We start from the raw sequence: 22,685 nt of genomic DNA on the forward strand, positions 1-22,685 counted from the left end.
TGGGCACAGGTGGCAGAACTATAAGGGCCTGAGTTGCTGGCAGGACCCGAGTCTCAGGCTAGCCCTGTGCTGGGCACACTTTCTTGCTCTCAGCCCTGTCTGTAACGACACAGGCTGACTTTCTGGGGCAGCTGCAAAGATTGGTGAGATAATGCTGCACACGAAGCACTTTGGATGCGAGGACATTACTGAACTGCTTGGTGTTTCCCCCCTCCCCTTGCCATCCTTCACCAGTTTCTCACCAGTAGTCAGGGCTCTCCATCTTCTCCAAAAACTTGTCCAGCTCATCCTTGGTGCGGATGGGCCTGTAGATCTTCTTCCCATCCAAGTCATAGCCAATGTGGGGGAAGTCCTGGTACCACTCCATGGGGATGTTGCCCACTGTGTTGCGGATGTCCTGGAGGAGGAAGAGGGCGAGGGATAAGACAAAAGCCAGCTCTGGAGGCCTGAAGGCACCTGCTCAGGTTCAGGGGAAGGTCTGGAGGGCATCAATCACGCACACACATCCCACACTGGCATGTCCAAAACTGCTCCCCTCCCTCACCCATGAATGGGCTCTTGCAGGGTGTCCAAGGGAAACCAAGACTGCTCAGCGCCAGCCCTGGCTTGGCCTCAAATCCTGACTCTGCACCACCAAACCAGGCAGGATGGATGCAGAAGCATAGAGAGAGAACCACAATGCCTGCTGACAGCCTCTCCCTCCCCACCCACCCAAGGAAGGCAGCCTCACCCACCCTGCTGGCTTGCAGCTGGCGCCATCTGGTAGGGACGGCTTTGTAAGGGAGCCAGGTGTGTCAGAGTGATGAGGAGGAGCAGCCACCACAGGTGAAGGTGGGGCAGGGTAATTGGTTGGCCTGGCCTGTATCACAGACTCAGAGGGATGCTTCTGAAGACCTTCCCAGGGAACCATGAAAATGCCACCAGATGCAACCAGCTTCCCTCCTCCCTCCTGACAGCATGCAGGCAGGAGGCCCTGCTTTGTACGCAGAAGGTCCCAGATGCGATCCCTGGATAGCCCCTCTCTCTCTCCAGTGAACAGGACCAAGGAGCGGGGCTGGCAAAGACCTCTTTGTAGCTGAAGAGGCTGCCTGTTTGAAAAGGCAGCATGGGCCTAAGTGGGCTGCCCTGGTACAAGGCAGCCTCCAAGCCAGCCGGGGCAAGTGGAACAGGGCCAGGCCAGCAGGCAGGGCAGCCTATGGTGTCAGGGCTCCCGCCAGGGGGCAAACCATCCTCTTCTTGCTCCTCCTCCTCCTCTGCCTCTCTTTCCAGCATGGCCACCCCTCGGTTCCTCTGCCAGGGTGTGTGTGGGGAGGTGGGAGGCCCATCAAGGCCGGCATCTGGCAAATCCCGAAAAGGGCTGGGTGGGTTACACTCAGCTGCTGCCTCTAATGGCTCCATGATTGGAACCACGGCCGGGGCGCCACCACCGAGCGCGGCAAGCAGCTCATTAAAGGCAGAGCTGGGGATTTATGGGCGCCCTTCAGAAACTTGTTAAAGTACAGAGGGGGTGGGGGTGGTCAGCAGCCGTGCGCAGACGAGGGAGCCTCACACTTTCCAGCACTCGCAGGACTGGCAGCCCCCAGCTCTGGCCTCGGCCAGCTCTGCATCTGCTGTGATTCCATCTTCGCTGGATTGGCCCCCGGCTGGGAAAGCAGAACTCAGTCTACACCCCCCCCCCACATGCTGATTAGATTGCCACCTTTAGGTGGCAAAACCACCATCACCACTGGGAGCATGTGCACCTGTAGCATCCGGACTTGCCAAAGGACACCGCTGGAAACACATCTGGAGAAGCACGTCAAGGCAGACCATGTGTCCCAGAATGCAATGTGCCCAAGGTTTGGTTTAAGGCACAGGCACTTGCAGAGATCTAAAGCTCCCCCCCCCCGAGGTTGGAGGTGTCACAGCCCTTCGTTCGTGGGCTCCTCAGCTCCATCCAGAACATTTCACCAAAGTGGAACCCAAAAGGCCACTGCAGACCTAACTGAATTTACCACTTTTGGCATGCTCTGGAAAGAGGGAGCAGAGGAGGCAGGAGAAGCAGCTCCTTTGCCTGTGGGTGTGAGACTGGAAGGCACCCCAGGGAGACCCCCCAACCCATCCTCTTCTGCGGGGAATGGGGGTGGCACATGTGGTGATGGGGGAGAGTGAAGAAAAACAGACAGAAACCCCTTCCCAGAGGGGGTGGAGATATATAGATAGATAGATCTCCTTGTCTGACTTCTTACAGCCATTGCACTCCCCCCCCCTCTCTCTCTCTCTCTCTCTCACACACACACACACACACACACAGCACCCCCTCTCCCTCTTGCTGAAGGGCAGAGCGCACAAGAGAAAGGGGACCCCTCCTCCCAATTACAGGCTGTCTGGGAGGGAGGTGTGAATGTGACCTCTGCCCTTGCATGCTCAGAGGCTGCACCATCTGGTTCCCATAAGCGCGCACACAGGAAGCAACAAGTGGCTGGGGTGACGGTGGTGGAAGTGGGTGGTTAAGGGCCCCGGAAGAGAGAGAGAGAGAGAGAGAGAGAGAGAGAGAGAGAGAGAGAGGAGCTCCCCTGGTCTATCCACTCAGCACCCCTGGTCTCCCTTTCTAGGGTCCTGCCAGGAATTTTCCAGCCGGGAAGGTATGGCTGGGCCTGGGGAGGAGGAGGAGGAGGAGGAGGAGGAGGCCAGCTCCAAGGACGTCCAGCTGACTCCCTTCCAAGGCATTCCCCCGGCATGACCAGGCTGCACATGCAAAGAGCACTGGGCCAGGGAGAAGTGCCTGGGGTGCCTCTGCCTTAGCGACAACACTGGCTGGTGATCCCAGCCGCACTCCTGGATTGCAGAAGGCCTTGCAAGGAAGAAACAGTTCATCCACCCCAATGCCACCCCCTGCATTCCTCCTTGGCTAGCAGGCTGCCAGGTACATATTTTCTGCCTACCAGTTGCCTTTGGCGTGGAATCACTGGAAAGCGCCCCTCCAAAGAAGGTTCCAAGCACCCACACCAAGAGGGAAATAACTGGCCAGAGCAGCATCCTGCTCTGGTGTCAACCTCAGGTCTCAGCTCCCACTTATTTAAGTTTTGGTAAAAGCAAGCTTCGGTCCCCCGCGGGTTTGCCAATGCTGTGTGCCTGAAGGGCTTCAAGCTTCTCTTGCAAAGTCCTCAGAAACACAATGGCGGGGTGGGAAGAATCCTCTTGCTGCAGAATTTTGAGCCTTTTCTTTTGAACTGGGGAAGAGGTCAAGCTGGAGAGGGGCTGGGGGTGCCTGGTGAATCTGCTGCTGTTGCCACCACAAAGGTCAGGGCAAGAAGATCAACACCCCCTTCCTCCTCGCTTGGATTTCAAGAGGCAGCCAAGGCGGGAGGGCAGCAGCCAAGAGCTGCTCCAGGGGAGTTTTTCCCCTCCTCTGTGGAAGCAGCCAGTAGCCATCCATCCATCCCCTCCCTCCCGCCTCCCGTGTAGTTAACACATCAGCCGGAGCGCTTACTCACAAAGGAGGCTGCAGCCCTCTACTCCCCCCCCCCCCCCCCCGCCATAGTCCTCCCCCCACTCCGCAAGGAGCTGCCGTCACTCAGCCACACGTCTGGAAGTTGCTCTTGGAACAGCCCAGGCATTCCTCGGTGTGCATTCCTGGCAAGGGAAAGGATTCTTTTCCCAGTAGCACTTTCTTGAAAATAGCTGGTCCACGTGGAGGAAGGGGGAAGGGGGAGAAGAGAGGGGCAGGGGGAAAGGCAGTGGAAGGATGTGGAACTGGGGGGTGGAGAGGGAAGAGGAAGGGGTGCCCCCTCCACACACCGGACTGCTCAGAGCTCTCCCCTCCTTTATGGAGACCCAGGTTTCTTCATCTTCTTGGGAAGGAAGTGGGAGTGTGAATGCATGGCAAGGAGGGCAACCTGCTCACTAGGCTCCACCCCCCCAACAACCCCCCAGGCAGTTACCCTGTGCTCTGCATTCCCATGAAAGGGCTGATCTGGGAGAAGGAGGGTTGAGAAGAGCCTTGCTGCTTCTTTGGAGGTTCTAGCAGGGGAGCGCAGCTATCTGGGATGGTCGTCCTCTTCCACCGAGCACGCAGGCAGAAGAGGAGGAATATCAAACCTGGTTATTCCAGACTACTCCTACTGGCCACCCGCTTATGAAAAAGGCTATTTTTTATGTGCTAAGTTGGTTATCCTCTAGGCTGTGGGAGGGAGGCCAAATCCTGGGGGTGTCTAGCCAGCTAGGCAAGGGAGAAAAGTCAGCCTGGCATCCTAGTCTCTTCTTGTGCATTTATCCCCCATCCCCAAATCTCCTGGCTTCTGAGTTTCTGCAGAGAAACAGCCAGGAGGCGCCCAATTGCTCTGCACCTCAGTGAAGGCTTTATTTACTCTGCCTCCACCCATTTGGGAGAAAAACTATTGAGTATGTAGCTGAGTGGCAGAAAGTCCCCGGCTCAAAAGCCCTGGTATCTCCAGAGGGCAGGTGCTGGCAAAGGCCTTTTGCTGAAAGAGACATGCTGCCAGTCAGAGCCAGGCAATATTGGGCTATATATGGAACAAATAGTTCAGCTCATTCCAAGGCACCATCTGTATGTGTAAGCGCCACAGGAGAGAAAGCTCAGGGTGGGGCCACAAAGGCAAAAGGAAGGAGCAGCGGGCTCCTTGCCTTAGCTTTGGGCAGGCTTTCCCAAACTTGGGTCTCCGGCTGTTTCTGGACTACAACTCCCATCATCCTTAGCTGGCAGGACCAGTGGTCAGGGACGATGGGAGCTGTAGCCCCAAAACAGCCGGAGACCCAAGTTTGGGAAAGCCTGGCTTAGGGTATCAGGCATTAGGAGTGCGGTTGGAGGAGATAAAGGAATGGATGCTCTCATAAGGGGGAAAGGCAAGTGCTGCTCCGTGGGTCCTGAGGGGCTCTGAAAAGGCAGGCATCCCAGCGAGAAAGGGGAGAGGCAGCTGCCTCTGCGGCTGCTCCTTCTCCAGAGCAGACCTGATGGAAGCAGGAGGGCTACTCCTTCCTGCTGTGCTCCATTAGCAGCAGGATCGATTTGGTTCTGCTTGGTGGGAAGTGACTAGGGAAGAGAGACTGGAGTGCTCTTTGTTCTTCACTTCTCTCCAGGAATGACTAATTTCCAAACTGGCTCAGCTTCGTCCCCAAGTGGGCTTTCTTCCGAGGGGGGGGGGGAACGCCCGTTGCCAGGGGGTCCAGCGTGGCTCCCCTTCATCTTCCACCTCTGCTCCAGCATTTGCTCTCTTGGGCGGGTGGCAGCTTCTGAGCAACCAAATGGAGACATTTGCCCCCTCCCCCCAATCCCAAACCCCATCCTTTCAAGACAAGAGAGCAGTCACCATGCACTTCACACCCCATCCTTTCAAATAATACGCTGTGCAGGGCTAGACGTCTCCAAGCTACTCTAGTCTGAGCGAACGATAGCAGCGGAAGAATTTTTATGGACAAAGACCTCTGTGGTCTCCACCCCACAAGCACATCTGCCAGGCTGGGAGTCTGGGGTCCTGGAGGCAGCAACAGGTGAAGCCCACACAGGGCTCCCCTTCTCCCCACAGCCTCCGGCCACCAGCTGACAACCCCTCCTCCATCCCAAAACGGAAAAAGAAGGAATGCTCAGGTAGGCGTGAAACTGCTGCAAGCAGAGCAAGAGGAGGAGAGGGGAAGGAGGGGCTTGTCTGACAGACCACTCACTGGTGCTATAAAATGCTCTCTGGCTCCTGCCACACTCCAAAAGTAGCTTTAAGCGCATGCAAGCACGCACACACACGTGTGCAAAGAGGAGACACCAGCTGCGCAGTGTGTGACCACGGAGCTTAACTCCTTCTCAGCTAGGAGGGCCAGCCAGAGAAAGTGGATGAGAACCACCGGCAAGGCGTCAGGGGGAAGGAGTTTCTGGGAGCTGCCTGCCCACCTCTTCCTTGCACTGCGCAGAACTACGAAAGGATGAGAGAGCAGAGGTAACAGGGCAGCAGGTCCACAAGGAGGAAGCCCCCCCCCCGTCCCCCCAACTCTCTTCTCACCGACCTCCTGGCCATGTCCTCCTTTGCCATGCTGCGCTCGGCCCCCAGCCGCTTCCTCTACCCGGACATCAGCATGCTCTCAGAGGACGAGGAGGATGGGAGCGAGAGCTCGGGGTCAGAGGACAAGCCCTACCACCTGGACGCTGGCGGGTACGGACTCAAGAGCAGCAAGCGCCGCAGCAAGAAGGCAAGCCGGATCAACAGGGAGCCCCGGCAGCGCCACACGGCCAACGCACGGGAGCGGGACCGCACCAACAGCGTCAACACGGCCTTCACCGCCCTGAGGACACTCATCCCCACCGAGCCGGCCGACAGGAAGCTCTCCAAGATCGAGACGCTCCGCCTGGCCTCCAGCTACATCTCACACCTGGGCAACGTCCTCCTGGTGGGGGATGCGTGTGGAGATGGGCAGCCGTGCCACACCACGCCAGCCTTCTTCCACCACAGCAGCAGCAGCAGCAGCAGCAGTCCCCCCATGAGGGAGAGCGAAAACTCCCAGCCCAAACAGATCTGCACTTTCTGCCTCAGCAACCAGAGGAAGATGGTAAGTCCTGGGCTCTGCTGGCTTGCAGGGGGTGCGGAGGGGGTGGAAGGAGCGCAAAGAAACGGCCGGTTAAGAAGATTCTGGGATGCGGGAAGGAACAGTCAGCACTGCCATCAAAGTGGATAAACTCCTCCATGTGCCGCAGGGTTCTGGGAGACTTCACTTCCAGAGGGAATTATTGAACTTCTCTCATAAGCAGGCCCAAGAGAGATGGTGCTTGAAAAGGACTGGGAGGGGAGCTGATAAGTGCAAGGAGAAAGCAGGGGAAACAGGGCAGCTCAGGAGACCAGGGAGAAGCCAGAGGTGTTGGCGAAGGGGCCCAGAGAACACACACCCTCACCAAGACCCTGAGGTCACACTTGGTTTGCACATCACAAATGGCAAGCCAGCACCGTGTGTGTGTGTGTGGCTTTCTGAGGGGCATCTGTCCGAGGCAACACCTACTTCACCGCAGTGCTTGAGAGGGTTGGGTAAAAATGTCTCCGTCCAGAGAATGAGTGGCTTGAGCTCCTTGGTGAGTCTGGGGTAGAGAGAAGGAATACCCCACGCCCCAGCCCTGAGCAATGGCAACTCTGCTGTCCTGCACCAATTCTCAGCTATCACCCAAACCACCAGTTTCACTGCCACTTCTTCAGTCTGGGGGAAATGCCCAAGATGAAGAGCTAGAAGGGGCTTCCAAGGAAGGAAGGAAGGAAGGAAGGAAGGAAGGAAGGAAGGAAGGAAGGAAGGAAGGAAGGATTTTAAGTCACTGCCTGTCCACCCATCGCTTCCCACATTCATCTCCTGAGCTTTTCTCTCCCCAGTGAGCAACCACCTTGCCGGCCCCCTTCCCAACCTTAGCCCCAGGCATGGTGGTTTGGGCTGCTTGAGATTCCTCCTCTACTTCAACCCAGCCAAGTTATGGGCAGCAAGCACAGCTCACCTCGCCCTCCTGAGAGATCCCTCACCATCTTTGCCCCTCAGCCTCTGTACTGCTCCTCTCATAAACCAAAGGGGGGGCGGGATTCTCTCTGTAGAGGAGAAACCAGCCCCCCTTAGTGTAGCTGTAAGCTTACTTTTGTCTTCTTACGCAGTGGCTGGGTTTGCAGCCTGTTCCGCCATGAGCACTATTCCCTGCTTAGAAGGAGATATATCCTCACCCCCAAAAAAGTTTAGGTTGGGAGGTTGAGACACCTCCACCTCGTCCCATTCTGATCTTTATTCAGCCCTGAAGTGTAATACGGATCCTGAGGTAAGCTGCTTTCAGTCTCAACTGTCTCGGAGGGCTGTTGTAAAAATAAAATTAGGATAGTAAGGGAAAAAACCAGAACAATGGTCCTTTCCAGAATGCAGAGGGTCACCACCCCCCCCACAAATCCTACTCCCCACCCCCCAGAAAAACATATCCATTGGATATGCAACAGCTGTACGTTGGTCTCTTATTAAGCAGGTTAGTTTAACAAGTACCCCAGCAATTTCCATTTGAACAACAGGAAAAAATTAATCCAAAAGGGAGTTTTAACATACTCCAGCAGAAAGGACTATTTTGACTGTGTTTTAACAAGGAATATCCTTTCAGCTAGCATGAAAGCAAATAACGTGGAAAATCACCTAGCAATCTTTTTGTGCTGTTGACCCCCTTAGAAGATGATGGTTCTAGTTTTAAAACCCCACATTTGAAACCTGTGGTTAATATATTTTATCAGATTATTGGTTTGGACTTCCAAGCTACTGGGAACTGGCTGCATTTTAGTCTGAAATCTTGGGAGGGAGGGAGGGAGGGAGGGAGGGAGGGAGAGAAAGAGAGAAAGAGAGAAAGAGAGAAAGAGAGAAAGAGAGAAAGAGAGAAAGAAAGAAAGAAAGAAAGAAAGAAAGAAAGAAAGAAATTCCTTACTCACACTAATTGCATAATGGAAGTTGTTAGGAAACGCAGTGTGTCCACATTTGGAAACTCTGCAGAGAGAAGGCAGAAAATGGGCCAGCAAAACAACCTGGTTGTTGGCATGGGCCATTAATAATAATAATAATAATAATAATAATAATAAGCGCTGATGAAGCCTTCACCTTGTAGCTGTTTTGTGCATTGTGTGGGGTGGAGAGGGGGAAGTAGGTAACATGGGGAGTGGAAACTGATGAAGCCACTGGCAACGCAGAAAGAGAAGTGACACCTTAGCAGTCAGGATCATCAAATGAAATTGGCTAGAAGCAGGTTCAGGACTAACAAATAGTGACCCGCAGAGTTCCTTGCGAACAGCTACTGGCGTGGCCGTTGTTTTAAGAGGGAGGCTACCCACGGCTGACAGGCTGGAGGCATCAGGTGCTGGGGACCAAATCCAGAGAGTGGCCACCAGTATGGCTTGCCTGTGAGCATACCAGTTAGAGGGCTGGGGGCTAAGCAAAGCCCCCTGTGGCAGCGAGGTCACCCTGTGCATTTGCTACTTCCAGCCCCGGCAGGAGAGGGCAGACCACGCACTGCAATGCATTTGGAAGCATCCCCGAAAGTAACCTCCTTCCCGTCCCCAAATCTCTCTTGGTTAGACACACCACTCTGGCCTCTTCTTGCACCCAGTTACAAAACCTCAGCTGCAGTTAAGGTGTGATGAAGCTCTTAAATACTCAGTAAATAAAGACGTTTATGGCATATGGGAAAATGTGGGAAGAGGAAAAAGGATAAAAATCCAGTCCTGGCAGTTCAGGCTGCTTCACCTCAGCCCTTTGTTTACAGAGAGGAACCAACTGACTAAGGTGCTGTACATCTGCAACAGTCTCCAAGAAAAGGGGAAAGTTCTGGGCTTGTGTGCGAGTGTAGACAAAGCGCCCCACACAGCCTTTGTTTTCCTATCCGAGTAAAAGAGGCAGGGAGTCCAAGGAGCCCCAAGTGCCAAGACGGCTCCATCCACCTAGATATCAGACTCCAGCAGCGCTGGGTAGAACCACAGGCATCCCCTGGACGGTCCGTTCCACCTTCACCCTCCCAGAAAGACAACGCAAGGGGGGAAGGTCTCCTTTCTGCAAACTCTCAGCCCATGAGGGGCAGAAAAGGAAGGGCGGTTGACAAGTGTGACTTTGCTGTGAAGACCATACATAGGATATGCAAGGAAGCTGGTGCATAGAAGGGTGAGGCTCAGATCCCTTAAGCTGCTGAGCAAAGCAGCATGAGCAAGAATGACAGGGGCTGAGGGGGAAAGGCAGGCTGGCTGCTATGCCAGCTGGGACCTCTGCTCCTTTGACCCCCTCGTCTCGCATACCCTCAGCTGTCTAGGGCACAAGGCTTGGCAACTGCCACATTCCAGCCAAGTTCGTCCTAACTGAAATGGTGTGTCATAAACAGATCCCCCAACTGATCTAAGTGGTGTGAAGGAAGGAAGGAAGGAAGGAAGGAAGGAAGGAAGGAAGGAAGATTTAGGACACTGCAAAGCAAACATCTTTGCTATTTGTGGGGCACTGACAGAGAACACACTGCTTAAAAAGCAAGCTGTTTTTTAAAAAAGTGGTATAGCCCTGAATTCGCAGTGTAATTTCCAAATTGCTTTCACTCTCAGAGTTGCTGTCTTTGGGCTGAAATTGTTGAGAGAAGATTGTGCCTCTGAGACCCGTTATCACGCAAATTTAAAAGGTGCGTAAATCTACTTATTGGTCTATTTGATGAGCTCTTGGCTTCCGCATTTCAGAATGAGCAAATTCCTACACCCCACGAACCCAAAGCTGAGAGTTCAAAATGCCCAAGCTAAGGGGATTTGAGCATGTGGTGCGGGCAGGGGCACAGCTTCCTAGCAGCCAAATTCTTAAGGCTTCTTGGGGCAGAAAGCGCAGAGCAGCAGCCTCAAAGCTGTTCCAAAAAGCTCAGCCCACTCCAGCCTATGTGCAGATCCCCACATAAAGCAATGTAGAACAAGGGGAAGAAAAAGCAAGGAACAACTTGCTTTCATGGGGGTGTTGGCGGAAGAACGCTCTTGACATTCCGGGGGAGCAGCATGTTGGATAGGTGGGCATGCATGTGGCACATGGGAACAGAGAGGCCTCCAGACTCCGTCAAGGAACTCTGGAGGAAGCTGGGGAAAGGCACCTTCTTGAGTTTCAGCAGCGTGAAAAGGGAGATTTGCAACAGAAACTAAATCTGTAAACTTATCTGTGAGGCAGGGGGACTTCAAAAGGTCATGGCAGAGGAAGTTCCACCCTGAACAATAGAGGGGGAGATACAGGTCAGAAAAGTGACCATCTCCAGCACCCCACTGGCTTTTGCCTTAATACTTTGCCAAACATTTCCAGCGCAGAGCAAACCTCCTTCTACTATTATCAATTGATCTGCTAAACACAGGATTGCCCCATCGTAACAGCCTAGTTATAGCGGTGCAAGAACTCATTTCTCCACTCTTCTAAAAAGAGACCGAGTGGCATTTCTTAGCTTACCAATTTATTCAATCTGAAATAAACAAACAATGATAGGATTCTGAAAATACTCCCCCTCAATTTAAAAACAAAAACAAACAAAAAAGCTGGGAGAATTGAGGAATGTCCCTAAGGAGTAGTGCAGAGGTTGAGTGTAATTTATTTGCAATTAATGATGTGGAAGAAGGGAAATGCTGAGAAGGAGCCTGGGAGGAAGGCTGTTGATTCTCCCTGCTGTAGGGATGCTCAAATGCTATGCAGAGGAAGCAAAAGTGGAGAGAATGCCCTCAATTTGTACTCTTATGGGCATTGTACTGCTGACATTGTTGATACTGCCATATTCCTGTAAGATCTGCCAATGTCCGACCCAGCAAGTCGCCTGTTTTTCACTGGGGATGCCTGAACGGTTAAAGGTAGCAGCACAGAAACAACGGGGAAGAGTAGCCTAATCTGTGGCAGTGTCTCCCGTCTCCCTAAGTCAAAGAGTGCTGCCCTCTTTCTTCTTCTTTGCATGGAGAGAAAAGTGAAGGAGCGGTTTCTTAATCCCACTGAATTGCTTTCTTGCTGCCCTGAGCGTGGGTGGAGATGGCGGCTGCTAGTTGAGAAGATGGATGCGAAGACATCCATTTGGTGTCCATTTTGGTGTCTCTGCTTTGTGGAACAGAAGCAGCAGCCGCCTGAAACTCACTGCCTGCCTGGCCCAGTATGGTCCACTCTAGTTGGCAGTGGCTTCTCAGGGTCTGGAGGGGGTGGTAGGGCTCCCTTCTCCATCACCTCCTATCTAACCTTTTTACCTGGAGATGCCTGTAAGGTTTCAAACCTGGCGCCTTCTCCATACATGGTGCTGTACCACCGAGCTCCAGTTTCTCACCCACCAGGAAGGAAGGGAAAAGAGCAAGTTAGAAGTGTGTCAGGGGCACTCACAGGAGCCAAGACTTATAGAGGCTGGTCCAAAGAAGGGCCAAGCCCTCTCCTTTGTCCCACTGGCTCCTTCAACTTGTGTCCCCTATGCAGTCCAGCCTTTTCAATACTTTCCTGGGGCAAACTGCCCTTTGACCTGATCTCCAGGGCTCCACCTTCCAGCCCACCATTGCTGCTGCCTCTCCCATCATGCCAACTAGGGACGACTGACGGAGAGGAAGTGCAGGCCGATACACTAGGAATGGAACTTGTCATGTACACGTCCCTACGCCACTCCCCCCCCCTTCACATAGAGCTGCTCTCCTGCTGTGAAGAAACACAGCTGGCAGCTACCAGTGATTTTAGAAGACCGCCACCTCTTTCACTGGCTGTGGCAGCTGCCACTTGCCCCAACATGCATCAATGCAGAAGCGGACCACAGGTGTACGTGGTCCAGCATCCTGTTCCCCACAGTGGCCAGAGGGTTTTTAAGAGCAGTTTGTTTGTTTGTTTGTTTGTTTGTTTGTTTCTAAAGTGCATGCCCTGGGCCTTCAGTGCCAGTTGCCATGCCTAGGAAGGCTTATAAACCAGTCCCCAAGGAGGAGGTGAACTATTGCACCATGTGAAGGAGTCTTGTCCACCCTGAACCTCCCACCAATTGGCTGACCTGATCCATGGAAAGCAGAGGGTGGAAGGCTCTGAGAGAGGGGTGGCGGGGGCTGGGGGCTGCATGTGTTACTGGGAATGGATTGCTAAATTGAAGGCTGCGGCTAGGTCTATTTAGCTGCACTCAAGTAACGTCACGTTCATCAATAAGGCAATGAAGCAGAGCAAACTGTAATGGCGTGGGTCGCCATTTTGAAGCATCCTTTCAAAACGTTTGATAAACGCGCTGAGGCACTGCTCGCTGGCAGGAGCAAAAATGTGAGGTGTTTTTGTACTGGCCACACATGCAAAATGTGGCACCTGCATCAAGCATGAGGGGCACCTGTACATGTCTCTTGCCATTTCAAATCGTGTTGTGGTTTTGGGGTTTTTTCTTAGTAGAGGGGCTGGGTTCTCCCCAGCAAACTGGCACGACTGCTTTTGAAGTTGTTGTCCCAAGTTAACAGAGATAGTCGGGTGGTGGGGAGATTGGTGTCAACACAACGCTGTTATGCCATGTTGCCCCTCATTTCAGAGATACAAACAGGTTTTTTATTTGTATTTTTATGCCACCCAATTACGGTAGCCATGCCCCTTGGGGAGACCACAGATTTTTACAAATCAGCAAAATGCAAAGCAGAAAGAACTGGCCCCCAAAGCCATCGTGCGAGCAGTACTCTGTGAGGCACTTTTCAGCAGCAAAAAGTGCAAGCACAGCCTTCAAAGCAATTAAACTGGGCTGCTTTTTCCTTGCCACCTGATCTGACCTTTGCCTTTTTTGAGCCACAACATGTTCTAGCATCTCTCTGCAACAATAAAGGAGCTTCGGGTGTCGGGGAGAGATAAGGTATTTGGGCTTCTTGGAATGCAAAGAGCAGTTTGTGGGTTGTAGCAGGACAAGACGCCTTGAATGCCTTTTGGCTGTCCCTGGTTCCCTGAGATGAGGCTGAGGGACAGGAAGAGTCTCTTTCTCTCTGGCGATCCCTCGTAGCCGAGTAAGATTGTCTTCCATAAGCACGGTTTTAACAGTGAGTCCTTAAGTGACTGTGAAGGCCAGTTCTGGATCCACACATCCTTCCACAGTGGAGACATAGGTTTCCAGGTGGGAGTTGATCACGGTGTGGATTTGCCAAGCGTGGCTTCCTCTTAGCACCTTTCTCCCTTGCGGCCTGAGTTTGAGTGCCTTCAAAGTCCATGAAACCTTTGGTAAAGGCTGTTCTCCAACTGGAGCGCTCGCAGGCTAGTGTTTCCCAGTTGTCAGTGTTTATACTACATTTTTTCAGATTTGCCTTGAGACACTCTTTAAACCCCTTCTGTTGACCACCAGCATTACGCTGGTGTATTACAGTATTTTATTGTTTTTTTTGGAAGCCACCCAGAGTGGCTGGGGAAGCCCAGCCAGATGGGCAGGGTATAAATAAATAAATAAATAAATAAACAAACAAACAATGCTTTCCATTTTTAAGTTCGGAATAGAGTAGTTGCTATGGAAGACGATCATCAGGCATCCACACAACATGACCAGTCCAACGGAGTTGATGTTGAAGAATCATTGCTTCAACACTGGTAAAGTCAATGGAAGCAAGCACAGTTGGCTTGCTGAGGACTCCCCCAGCAAAGAACTGCACTGTAACACCCCCCCCCCGCCCCCCAGCAGCTGTTTCTTTAAGAGCAGGAAAAGGCTGCCACTTTGAAGTCCCAGCTCAGCAGGGGGCTAAGTGGACTCAAAAGCTATAGAGGCAGCCGCACCTCCTGAGGTCTATGGGGGTCAGGCATTCAGGACAGGGAAGGGGGGAAGGAGGGGGGAGAGAAACAGCAAGACAGTGCTGCCCCCCCCCCAGGCTGAGTGGGAGCTGCAAGAAAAGTCCAGGTCAGAAGTGAAAAGCAGGTTCCTATGTAACGCTAATGTCTCCAAAAATGTAACTTGAAAGAGACATTGCACATATTTTGCAAACCAAGAAATCTTTAATAAAAATATATTAAAAGAAGAAGACGTGAAAAGCAGGGACAGAATAAGCAGCAAGCTTCCTTAAGATATAAAAGAGCTTTTTCTCCGCCTCTTCAAATTCAGGTGTGACTGGAGCCACCAGGGAGCCAATTCCTTGAGCTCCACTCCCAGGAGGCCACTCTGAGAAACAGGGAAAGTGCCACGTGGGAATTCTCACTCATGTTAGTGATAATAGAAAAAGCAAAGCTTGACTAATATGATGCAGAAAGGGAGAAATTGTGCAACAGGCAGCAGTTGCTTGCTTGAAGCACTCAGCAAAAACCTTCCCACCTCGTCCAAAGCCAGAACCTCTCCTGGAGGTTAGATGAAGCTCAGGAGCTCACTGTGGAAAGCCAGACGTTAAAAGCATGAGCAAAGGCTGCTACGCCACGGTGAAGGTGACCAGGGATGTGATTTTAAGAGCCACCTTCCCCATCTGGAACCCAAGGTGAACATCACACACAAGGGGCCTTCTGCGTTGTGCTAGCTCTCCATGGTGACGTGGCCTGTGGACCCAGTGGCTTCCTAGTCCACATAAACTCAAGGTGGATCAGGAGAGAGATAGGGGGCACTGCTGCTTAATGCTGGGTAAAGGAGTCCTATTTGCACCTCCCACCCCCTAGCAAAATATTATGGGATGATTTGGTGACCACCTTTTTACTTGTGCTTACAAACTTTTGCAGATGAATGCTAGTTCATTAGAAGACCCCCTGTGACCTAAGAGTGCTACAGCACTGCCCCCCCCCCAATCCATTCCTTCTTAAGCTCCATCCAGAGCACAGCACATATTGGGGGGGGGCCTGAAGCAAGCATCACCTAGCCAGTTAAAAGGCAGGAGAAGCTACTCCAGGGTCCTTCTGTCCTCTGCCACCCTTTCTTCCAGTGGCAAGAAGGGGGGACGGGACCTGGAGGCCGGCTGTGCTGCTCTCTGCTTGGGGCAAGGCCGCAGCTTGGAGGGGCCTTTCCTGCCCTCCTCCTCCCCCAAAGATGGGCCTGCTTTGCAATCCCCTTAATTTACTGTTCCTGCTTAACTTAATGGCAGCGGAAAGGCAAGGTGATAGGGGAAAAAATATGAGGCGGGATTTTCCGAATCCCCATTTCCTCTCCAGACAGCAAGAGAGCTCCTGGGGCCTGAACATCTGGGAAATTTAATTTTACCATTTCTGCGCTCCCCCCTCCTCCCCTTTAACAAAGGATGAGGTTGCCTGTTACGGGTGGCTGTGGCAGCCAGGAAGCCATGTCGGGGTGCAGCGTGCGGTGCTGGGGAGAGGCACCAGGCAGCCAGCGAGGGCAGCTCCTTGAGAAGCAGAGGCCTGACTCACAGCACTCCCACAGCCCAAGGAACCCCCCACTCTGCCCAGCGTTGGGGGGGGGGTTGCCACAATGGGCTGCTCGGCAGGCGACCCCAAGCAACTCTGGGGGAATCTCGCAAGAGATAACACGTGCTCTGTGTAGAAGGGACCTGCTTCTCCGGGCACTGGGTCTACTCAGAGTCTAAAGCTAGTCTTGCCTTGTACATTTCTTGCCGTAGTGTTGTGATCTATTCAGACCAAACGAGCCCTCCTGTGATCTGTACGCAGCAACAGAAACAGATCCCACTGATGGAAAAAGGGCTCCTCTGTTTTAGCTGCAGAAGGATGGAGGGGAATGGAAGATGAAATTTTGCATCAGGAAGCCAGGTTTCAGCATCCACAGATGCTGCGTTGTGAGCTGGCATCACTGGAAAACATGAAGTAACTGTGGTTGTGATGACCAAGATCTTGGATGTATTTTTAACATTTTATTTTATAAAGTTGTTGTTTTTACGATCAAACAGTATATAAATTTTGTTAAACGAAGTAATAGTATAATAGCAGCAGAGGCTACATGGGGGAAACGGCCAGTGATTTGGGGTATGTGTGGAGGGAGGTACAGAGAACCCCCATGGGAAGCGGGGGGGGGGGGGATTGCAGGGCTAGAAAATGGCCCTGGTACAAATGAGTTTTGGCCCAGCCTCTCGCTGGGTAGAAACAAGTGAAAAGCAGGATGGACCATACGGAACCATGTGGCACCGGCTCTGAACAAATGACATTGACTGCCTGTTTGGTTCCGAGCCCCATTCAAGCTGCTGAGGCCCAAATACCTGAACCAGCGCCTCTTCCTATATCAGCCTGGAGGGTTTGCTAAAGAAAAACTTGTGATCCATCATGGGGACTGGTATAGCTGGGAGAATGGTGCCCATCTGTGAAACGGTGCCCTTCGCAGTGAGAAAGGCGCAAACATTGTTACCATCTCGGTGCCAGGTTAAAACTTATTTTCCCAGGTATTAAAAAAAATTTAATTGGCGATTGTTTAGCATGCTCTTCTGTTTCAGATGAAGCTATTTGTCTTTGATGATGTGTTTTATAGTTGGTTGTTGCATTGTTCGCTATTTCATGCTCCAGAACTAGTCCTGAAATCTGCGCAGATCGAGGGGCAGGTTATAAATATTTTTAATAAAGAGAGAAATAATGAGCAAAATCCCTTGTGCACCTGGCTGCTCTCTGGAGCTTTGGAACAGCCACACTTGCAGCTTGCGGTCCCAGGTGTGTTTGTCTAACTCTCTTCTTTTCCAACTCTGGCCCTCTGCAGAGCAAAGACCGAGACAGGAAGTCGGCGATTCGGAGTTAAATGATTATGGATTCAGGAAGGAGGAGGAGGAGGAGGAGATTACGAGGGGAAAGATGGAAAAGCCACACACGCAAAACAAAGACAGAATCTTCCGGCCTGTGCCTGGCTGCTGCTGCTGCTGCTGCCGCCACTGGGAGCCCTGTGGTTCTACCCAAGATGAACTTAGGGCAGCCCACCCTGGGGAGAGACTGAGCACCCTCTAGGCCTGGCTCTGCAAGCAAGAAAAGCAGGCTTCCATCTGCAAAGGAAAGCAGGACTCTGAATTCAGACTCTGCTCTGCAGTGCTGGGAGGCGAGTGAGCCGGGGACCCTTGGCGCGGCCACTGGGGCAACTGGAGGGGGGGGCTTTCCTGACCAGCAAGCGGAAGGACATGGACTTGCACAAGGCAGAACAATCCCCACGGATCTGAATCCCGCTATAGGGAGGAGGAGGAAGGCAAGAAGAATGACCGCAGCGCAACCCCTGGACTTGCCTTCAAATCCATAGTTATGGGTCATCCTGTTCTCAGAACCTCGGGTGGGATTACAATCAATACATGCTGGAGTTTCATGTCATTGATAATAATATAAATCCAACTTGCTTGTATAGTGAGAGAAGACTATGTCGTACTGACCGGAGGCAAACTTCCTTTTAGGCTCATGCCATTTGGCCAACAGGGTCCTGGGTCTTGGCATTTCAAGATGAATTTAAAGGTGTTTTTTTTGGGGGGGGATGCTTACTCCACTTCTGCAGCATTTGCGTAGGTGTGTGAGGCGGGCGGGAGGCAACTCTGAGAAAGAGGCAAGAGGCCACTTGCCAGCGCTATGGCAATCGTAAAACAAGACTCACTGGTGGGGGGAGAAAGAGGCGCTGCCTCAGAGTGGAGCATCCTGGGGAAATAAATCAGGCAGGGAGGGAAATAAATCAAAAGTGGACAGCTAGACCCCAAAGCCAATCCTGAGGTTGGCAGCATCCAAGGTATGCCTTGTGTATAGAAGAGAAGGCAAGAAGAGCCATCCCTGTGGCTATTGGCCATTGACAGCCTTACCCTCCTCCACGAACTACTACATCTTGTGGGAGGGAACTGCACTAGCCCTTTGCACCCTGCCCTTTGCTCAGCGCCAAAAGAGAAGGCAGGAGCACACGGAGGCTCTGCCTGCAGATAAGACAGCAGCTGTGGGAGGCTGTGGGCAGAAGCTGAAGCTCCTCCCAGGAGTCTCACCGAGATGTGAGCTTGTGGGCAAGGAAGAAAGGGTCCCTGGACCCGAGCAAGGCATGGGATGCTAGTCAGAGGCTAGTCAGGCTATCCATGGGAAAAGGGGGCAGACAAGGAACTGAGCTGCAACCAACTTACGGGAGCACTGTCTCCTAACAGGTCCGCTTGCCATAGATCCCAGGCAGATTAAATAAAATCATAGCATTATAAAATCATAACATTCAATAGAATCATAAAATTGTAGAGTTGGAAGGGACCATAAGGCTCATCTAGTCCAACCCCCTGCAATGCAGGAATCTTTCCCCCAATGCAGGGCTCAAACCCACAACCCTGAGATTAAGAGTCAGGCTCTACTGACTGAGGATCTATCCCACGGGATCAGATACAGGCCTACAGAGCTATCTAGACTACCTGCCAAGCAGGCAGCAATGCTTAGGTGCCAAAGAGCAGTGCACTGAGCTGGTGGCGAACCTAGGAAACTGCCTTACACTGAATCAGACAACTGGGTCCATCTAACGCAGAGGCGACTGGGGTTCCAGGCAAGCCCTACCTGGCGATGCCACTGGGGACTGAACCAGGGACCTTCTGCATGCCAAGCAGGTGATGTGCCACTGAGCTGTGGCCCTCCTCAAATGGGGCTCTTCCATCAGAGGAAGAACAGGTGCTCATATAGTTTTAACAACAGCAAGGATTCAAACCTAAACAAAAGCTGTTTTTCCAAACATGGACAGAATTAATTTGCCTGCTGAGCTCAGAGTTATTAAGGGAAGTTCTAGAAACCCACAAAGCATGCTGCGAATTTATACAATATCTGCCTATTAGTGACGACCTCAAATCTAGCTTGCAGGCAGCAGATGACTATGAGAAGGAGCAACTAAGGTAAGGCTGGAGCCTCCAAAGTCCTTTAGTGTCCCTAAAAATCCGCCCCCCTCAAGAGGAATACTATATTCAATAGTATCAAGTGGTGAGAATTCTCACCAGGAAGCCAGAACTTTTACATAACTAGAGTAAGAGAGGAATATTGAACAATAAAAGAGGTTTATTCAGAGAAAAATGGAACAAAACTAATCACTTTAAGGAAATGAACACAAAAAACCAGCCATGTTCATAGCCAAAATTCTTATTTGGTTGTAGAGGAAAATGCTACGCCAGAACAAAAATATTATTTTATCGCGGTTGTGACTAGGAATTTCTAGTTAACACAGAGCATAAACAAAGCCTTCTGTCACATACTGCATCATCCGAATTAGATTCTCCATGCATGTTGCGCCCTTAAAAAATGGAACACACCTCCTTCATTCAAAGGAGAGAAACTTCTAGTTTCAGGTCCTCTTAAGTCAATGACTTTGAACAACAAAAAAACGTTCAAGGGGACTACTGAGGCAAGTGCAAGACACCCTGGAGAAAGTGGCATCTTACTTCCTCGTAGAGAGTGGTCAACATTTAGCAGAGGAAGTTGCCACCGGATCACAATAAGCACCTAAGAGCCTGGCTGCTGGGTCCGGCCGATCTAGTCTAGCTTCCTGTTCTCCCAGTGGCCAACCAGATGCCGATAAGGGAAACTCTCAAGCAGGATCCGAGCACAAGGGCTTCCAGCAACAGCTATTCAGAAGCATTACTGCAGAGCACAGCCGCCCTCCAGTCCATGGTTATCCTTCTTCATGGTCATGCTAGACAAGCCAGGCAGGCAGGCAGGCAGGCAGATCAACCTTTGGCTCTTAGTGGCTGGTATTCCAAAGAGCCATATCCTGGTCAAGAGTAACACCACATTAACATGCTGTCTGGTGTGTTACACCTCTGTAGGACACCTGGCCCTGCACTGCCACAGCCAGCAGTGGCCCTCCTACCACAGGAAGAAGAGGGTGAACACAGGTTCCCCAGTCCCCAGGGCTCTGGGGACCAAAATACAGCTAACCTAGATTTGTGGAATGGTTTCTGGCATGAAAGAGCCAGGATTGCAAAAGAAGAGAGACAAAAGAGAGAAGGTTTAACTGGATGCCTCGTACTGGAGATGACACAATCTCCAGGCACTCATAACTGTTGTTATTCTACGCAGCAGGGCTTCCTAGCAAGAAGCCCTCTCCTTTCCCAGCCGCTGCCATCACATGTTCTAGGGGAAGCATTGCCATTATGAATTATTTCCAGTAGGTTACAATTTGCAAAAACATTCCTCCCATTCCTGGTTGAAAATGCCACTGGATCCGCCCATCCCAACTGGAGGGAACTTACGTGGAAGATGTGAATAAAGCGTGTTGGGTTGTTGACCTAGAAGGGTTGTAACCAAATTTTTTCCAAACAGTCAATGGGTAATAATATAGCTTAACCACAAAATACCGTATATTTTTTCTGTGTATAAGACACCCCCGTGTATAAGACGCTCCCTCCCTATTTTGGGGGACTCAAAATTAAGATAATGGGTTGGGGGGGAGATTGCCCATAGTTGTTGAGCTTTATTTTTTGGGGGGTTATTGAGCTTTTTTAGGGGGGGATTGCCGAAAATCACTCACACAATGGACCTACGCTGCCACTCGCATGCGTCGCAAAAGCTACCTATCATCTGTCCCCTCCCCAAAAGAAGCCGCCAATCGCCCGCTCAACTGCTGCAGCAACAACCAATCAACACCAGCCCTTCCCGCAGACACTAATAACACGCCGAAGAGCCGCTGGCTACAGCAACCAGTCCCATGTCCCCCCATGTACTATCCATGTATGAGACGACCCCCAATTTTTAACATAACTTTAAAATAAAAAAACCTTGTCTGATACATGGAAAAGTACAGTAAAACAAAACTGTAATTTTTTAATTAACAATGTCCAGATAGGTCATGAAAACAATCTTTTTAACTGTCAAAGACCAGAGTAAAGAAACAGGTATGTCTTCAGCATACACTGAAAGCTATATAGCGAAGACACCAGACTCTCCCATAAAGGGGGAAATCCCACAGCTCAGGTGCCACCACAAATAGAGCCCTTGAACCTCTGAGAGAGGTGAATGTACCTAGGCGGCCTCCTCTACCAATCTAACATCTGGCAGGGTCTGTAGGGAAGAAGGCAGTCTTTCAGGTATGTGGGGCCCAAGTCATGTAGGAGAATGGGATAAACTGTTTAGAACAGAAATTGTGTGTTTTCTACATGTCACCCTGGCCAGTAACCTGGCTGCCTCATTCTGAACCATCTTCAAGGGGGGGAGAGGGGCACGTAGAGTGTGATCCAATGTAGAAGTTACCAGAGCATGGATTATAGCAGCCAACTTATCTTTGATCTGGTAAACCAACTGGCAATGGAAACAGGCACTCCCAGTCATCAAGGGTGCCTGGATCTCCAATGACAATGCTGGTTCCTACTTGCCTGCTCCTTCCAGGGGTCTGCAACCCTGTCCAAAATAGGCTGTCTCCCTGCCTCTTGGACAGAAAAAAAACGGTCTTGCCTTCTGAGCCTCAAACTGTTGGCCCATATCCAACCTATCACTGTCTCCAAGCACTTGAACTGCCTCTCATGATTCAGGTGGCTCAGAGATAGATATGCCACCAGCATATTGGTGACACAACACTCCAAATCCTCTGGTGACAGCTCCCTACAGATATTAAATAGTATGGGGGAAAGAACTGAACCTTGTGGGGTGCCACAGGATTAACTCCCATGCTGCTGAGCTCCTACGCCCATAACTACTCTGGAAAACAGGCCCAAAGATAGGACAGGAACCACTGTAATGCAATGCCCCCAACCACCACCACATGGATCCATTCCAGGAGATTACTGTGAGCAACAGAATCAAAAGCTGCAAAACAGTGTAAGAGAATAAGCAGGGTCACATACCCCTCTCCTTGTCTCTCAAGGCAGTTTTGCTGCCATACGAAACATAGTGCTGGGCTAGGATACAAGAACTGGCGAACCCCCATGACTTGCATCAGGAAAGGGGCTTTTAAACTTGTTCATAAATGACCTGAAGTTGAGGTTGAACACTGAGATGACCAGGCACGCGGCTAGCACCCAGTGCTTCAGGCTGACTCCCAGATGTGTCAGCATCCACAATCCCTTGAGGCTTTTGTAGCCAGAAGCATGGAAACAGAAACAGAACGATGGTGTTCTGAGCCTCTGGGGCTGTCAGTTCAGAAGCCACAGGTTACTATTAGATGAATGGGGGGAAAGGGGTGGTTTGCTTGCTGACATTCCTTGTTTTGTGAGGAGCTGCATTGCCCTTGCATAATTCTGAGCCTCCTCCTTGCTGGTGGGTCTGTGTCTACAGTTTCCTCAACACTGTGTTTTTCCTTAGCAGCAAAGGTGGTGGGGAGGTGCTGGCCTCCAGCCCCCCGTCACGGATCTGGGGCAAATTAGAGACTCCAAAGCACCAGCAGCAACCCGAGCCTCGGCTGTCGCTACCAAGACAGCACGGGGCCTCCACCACCC

General features: G+C 51.6%; 2 protein-coding genes across 3 annotated transcripts in view; one reads left to right on the plus strand and one right to left on the minus strand.

The window, feature by feature from the left end:
• The window catches only part of BOP1 (BOP1 ribosomal biogenesis factor), a 66,003-nt gene that overhangs the window by 7,444 nt on the left and 35,874 nt on the right, over positions 1–22,685 (minus strand). Inside the window, exon 4 of the mRNA XM_081874230.1 lies at positions 243–397. Within this exon, the coding sequence (XP_081730356.1) occupies positions 243–397 (155 nt within the window). The remainder of the gene's footprint in view (positions 1–242; positions 398–22,685) is intronic.
• SCX (scleraxis bHLH transcription factor) lies at positions 4,811–17,201 on the plus strand. 2 transcript variants are annotated; one of them, XM_081873217.1, is made up of 3 exons: positions 4,811–6,534; positions 10,056–10,129; positions 17,045–17,168. In XM_081873217.1, the coding sequence occupies exons 1-2, from the start codon at positions 6,004–6,006 to the stop codon at positions 10,101–10,103; spliced, it is 579 nt and encodes a 192-aa protein (XP_081729343.1). In that variant the 5' UTR covers positions 4,811–6,003; the 3' UTR covers positions 10,104–10,129; positions 17,045–17,168. The 2 variants fall into 2 exon arrangements, with proteins under 2 accessions (XP_081729343.1, XP_081729344.1); XM_081873218.1 differs by lacking the exon at positions 10,056–10,129 and having other exon boundaries at positions 17,045–17,201.

The sequence above is a fragment of the Podarcis erhardii genome (genome assembly GCF_964252035.2).
Source record: "Podarcis erhardii genome assembly, chromosome: 8".
NCBI lineage: Eukaryota > Metazoa > Chordata > Lepidosauria > Squamata > Lacertidae > Podarcis > Podarcis erhardii.